At 33.6% G+C, this 3,198-nt stretch overlaps 1 protein-coding gene across 1 annotated transcript; it reads left to right on the forward strand.

The window, feature by feature from the left end:
* On the forward strand, positions 7 to 608 carry LOC104705027 (protein GLUTAMINE DUMPER 4-like). The gene has a single exon (XM_010421020.2). It carries the CDS (start codon positions 124 to 126, stop codon positions 460 to 462), a length of 339 nt encoding a protein of 112 aa, XP_010419322.2. The 5' UTR covers positions 7 to 123; the 3' UTR covers positions 463 to 608.

Raw genomic sequence — 3,198 nt, forward strand, 5'->3', positions numbered from 1 at the left:
AAACAAGCATCGGTAGATGTTGTAGCGAGACCTGCCACGTCAATAAAGACACTCGAGAATCACGGACCGCCTCTGTCGCCGTGGCACTCACCGGTGCCGTACCTTTTCGGTGGTCTTGCGGCTATGTTAGGACTCATAGCTTTCGCTTTACTTATCCTCGCTTGTTCATACTGGCGCTTGTCCACCTCCGGTGATGACTCCGGCGAAGGAAACGGTGGAAGAGTCGACGAGGGGAAAGAGAGTCAGTCTGGAGTGAAGGCGGAGAGCGTGGCGTACGAGGAGAAGATTCTTGTCATAATGGCCGGAGATGACTTGCCGAGGTTTTTAGCCACGCCGGCGGCGAACAAATGCATGTGTGGTCACGAGGGTAATATGGTAATTTCAAAAGCGGAGGATGGTGGTACTGCCGAGGAGAAAATGGGTGACAAAACGAAAGGAGATGAAGAAACAACGAGTCACTGAGTTTTTTTTTGTTTTTTGGATTTTACATTTTTGCTATTAGGTGTTTCTTTTGTTGTTGGGGGATTTCTTGGAAAATTTTCCAAGGAATGTAAATTTTACTGAGAAAATTTTGAGTTATGATGATTAATGAATGTTTTTGTTCGTAATTTCTTATTCCAAGACTAGTGATCGATCGTCAATTCAAAAGCTTCCAAATGTTTCAATGGAAACGTGATTAATCCTATAAACACTGTAATTTTTATATACTTATATTCATATATGAATTAAAATACATTCACCTTTGTTTACGTATATATTCTCGACATTTTCTTTCTTTTTTCTTCCAAAGATATTCGTTTATTTACTTTTTGTTTTTCATTATGAATTTAATATAATGGTGTCTCCTCTTGCATTTGTGTATTTTTCTTGCCAAAGAATAGTTGTTTGTACTTTGTACTGATGATGGTGTACTTATATTTGAGAATGTGTGCTTGTAGACACAAGAAAGAAGAATCAAATTCTTTTCTAGTTAAACAAAAAAATAAAAGCACATTTTATGGTATCAATCAAAAAATAATTCGATTACTTGCCCCGTTAACCTACTTTGCATTTAATTTGACAATGTCCCATCAACAAGACCAAATTTTCTTCTGTTCTCACGCTATTAATGCAGAGAGATTTTGAAGTGAAGTGCACTCCACACAAACGTCAAAAACTTAATTTATGCATTATTTTCAATCAAAATTGTTATCTTGGTATAATAACGGCTTTTACCAACTTAAAACTCGTCGATTAGATAGTGATTTAAATTAAAAATCAGAATAATCAACTTTTAGATATTTAAATTTTATACATAAGTAGTAATATAATAAAACCTTCAGGCTATAGACCACTGATTTTAATATTTGTCCATTAGTAGCAGCTAATTAATTTGATAAAACAAGGGAATGGGACACGTGTCATAAACAGAGGTAAATATGAAAGCAAAGACAATGATTCTGTTTTGACTTATTTGTCACTTGCTGAGCTGTCTCTAGAGGCGCCGAGTAGCCGCGTCTCCCGCAAGAAAGTTCCAAAGCAATACTATAAACCATCTTAAACTTTGTGCAGCACAAATAAACATACAAAATAATTAAAGGAGAACGAACAATTTACTTTCCCTTTTTCCATATAATGTACGATCATAGTTGATAGAGTATGAGGTTTTAGCTGTAGAAGTTACATAGGGATGAAAATGATGCTCGATTATAAAAATTCTTACTTGACATAGAGGTAAACTACAGACTGAAAAGCTTATATTTAATTTTAAAATATATTAATTGAACACTTGTGATCCAAATATATTAATTTGCATAATTAGTAGGATGTAATTTATGTTTTATTTATTGATTGAAATTTCATATTTACTAAGTTATAATTAATCAGTCATATTATATTAATTAATTAAAATTATTTCGTATGTATCAAAAATTCAAAAATATGAAAATAAATAAATATATAAGAATATAAAAGTCTTCTCTTCAGTGTACATTTAGTGTTGTCGTTTGAGAGAGAAACAAAAAAGATCATTGTAACACTAAATTTGATGTTATTTCCAACACTAAAATTTGGTGTTGTGAATGGAGTTACGTTTAATGTCGAAGAGGTTGAATATGGTATTTTGATTGTTGTATGTTTCTAGCATATAATTCTTATTAACCTCAATGTTATACTACTAGGCTTTAGTTGTTTTCATTTCCCTATTAATTTGTCTTTTAAAGGAGTTTTTTTCTTTTTGATTTCCTAGTCTATAAGACCACTTTTGCACCTCACACATGGAGGATCCAAACCTAGTGAAGCTATGATTAAAATGCTATTATCCAATACATATTATTTTTTTTTCATTATGAATAGATACAAAGTAGTAATGTTAAGATGGGTCTACCCTGTCTATTAAGGTCCTGCCCATCAAGGCCCTGTCCCTTTGATAATATACTTTTTTAGATTCATTTATATGCTACTTTTTTAGACCTTGCCAATTTATCTTTGTTGTTTTTCCCATTGCCCATTTAAGCCTGTTTATGATTTTTTTTCTACAACTCATAAAGTCATAATGATCTGAAACTTTGGCATTACAAAAAAATCAGTAATCAAATCGCCAAATTCAAACCCGGAATCAATCTCTAGAAATCGAATCACAATAGCGTCTTAAATTACTATACCCGGAATCGACAACGTTAAGATATGAGTGAACTTAGAGAAAGAAGGCACAACTTTCTTCTTCTCGCAAGATTGGAGATGACGGAGACGAAAAATCAAAATCAGTTTTACATTAACGGGCTACCCCTTTATCTATTCTATTCGCCTGCTACCATGTGTTAGTAGGACTTGAGACCAATAAACGCAATCAACCTCTACTACTAAATCCATGGAAAACCAACATCGCTTTTAAAACTCATAACACTTTCTTTGGCAGATATCATGAAGCTTTTGGACATCTACTCAACTCAACCGAAGGGGCATTCTAAGAAAACCTATATATGCCAATCGCATACGAACGAGTGAACGACCAACCACATTTTTCTTACTAGCAATCATCAATCATGACCGAGCGATGGGTAGCTAGCCTAGAGATATAATGGGCTGAACTGATAACATTAAAGCCCAACACAAAGCCTCTCTGTGGATCAGAAACAACGAAAGAGAAAGAAAAAAAATATGAAATAAACAAAAACGTATATTTCTCGTCGGGATTGTTTTTTTTTTTTTTTTTTTTTT

The sequence above is a fragment of the Camelina sativa genome, chromosome 7 (assembly GCF_000633955.1).
Source record: "Camelina sativa cultivar DH55 chromosome 7, Cs, whole genome shotgun sequence".
NCBI lineage: Eukaryota > Viridiplantae > Streptophyta > Magnoliopsida > Brassicales > Brassicaceae > Camelina > Camelina sativa.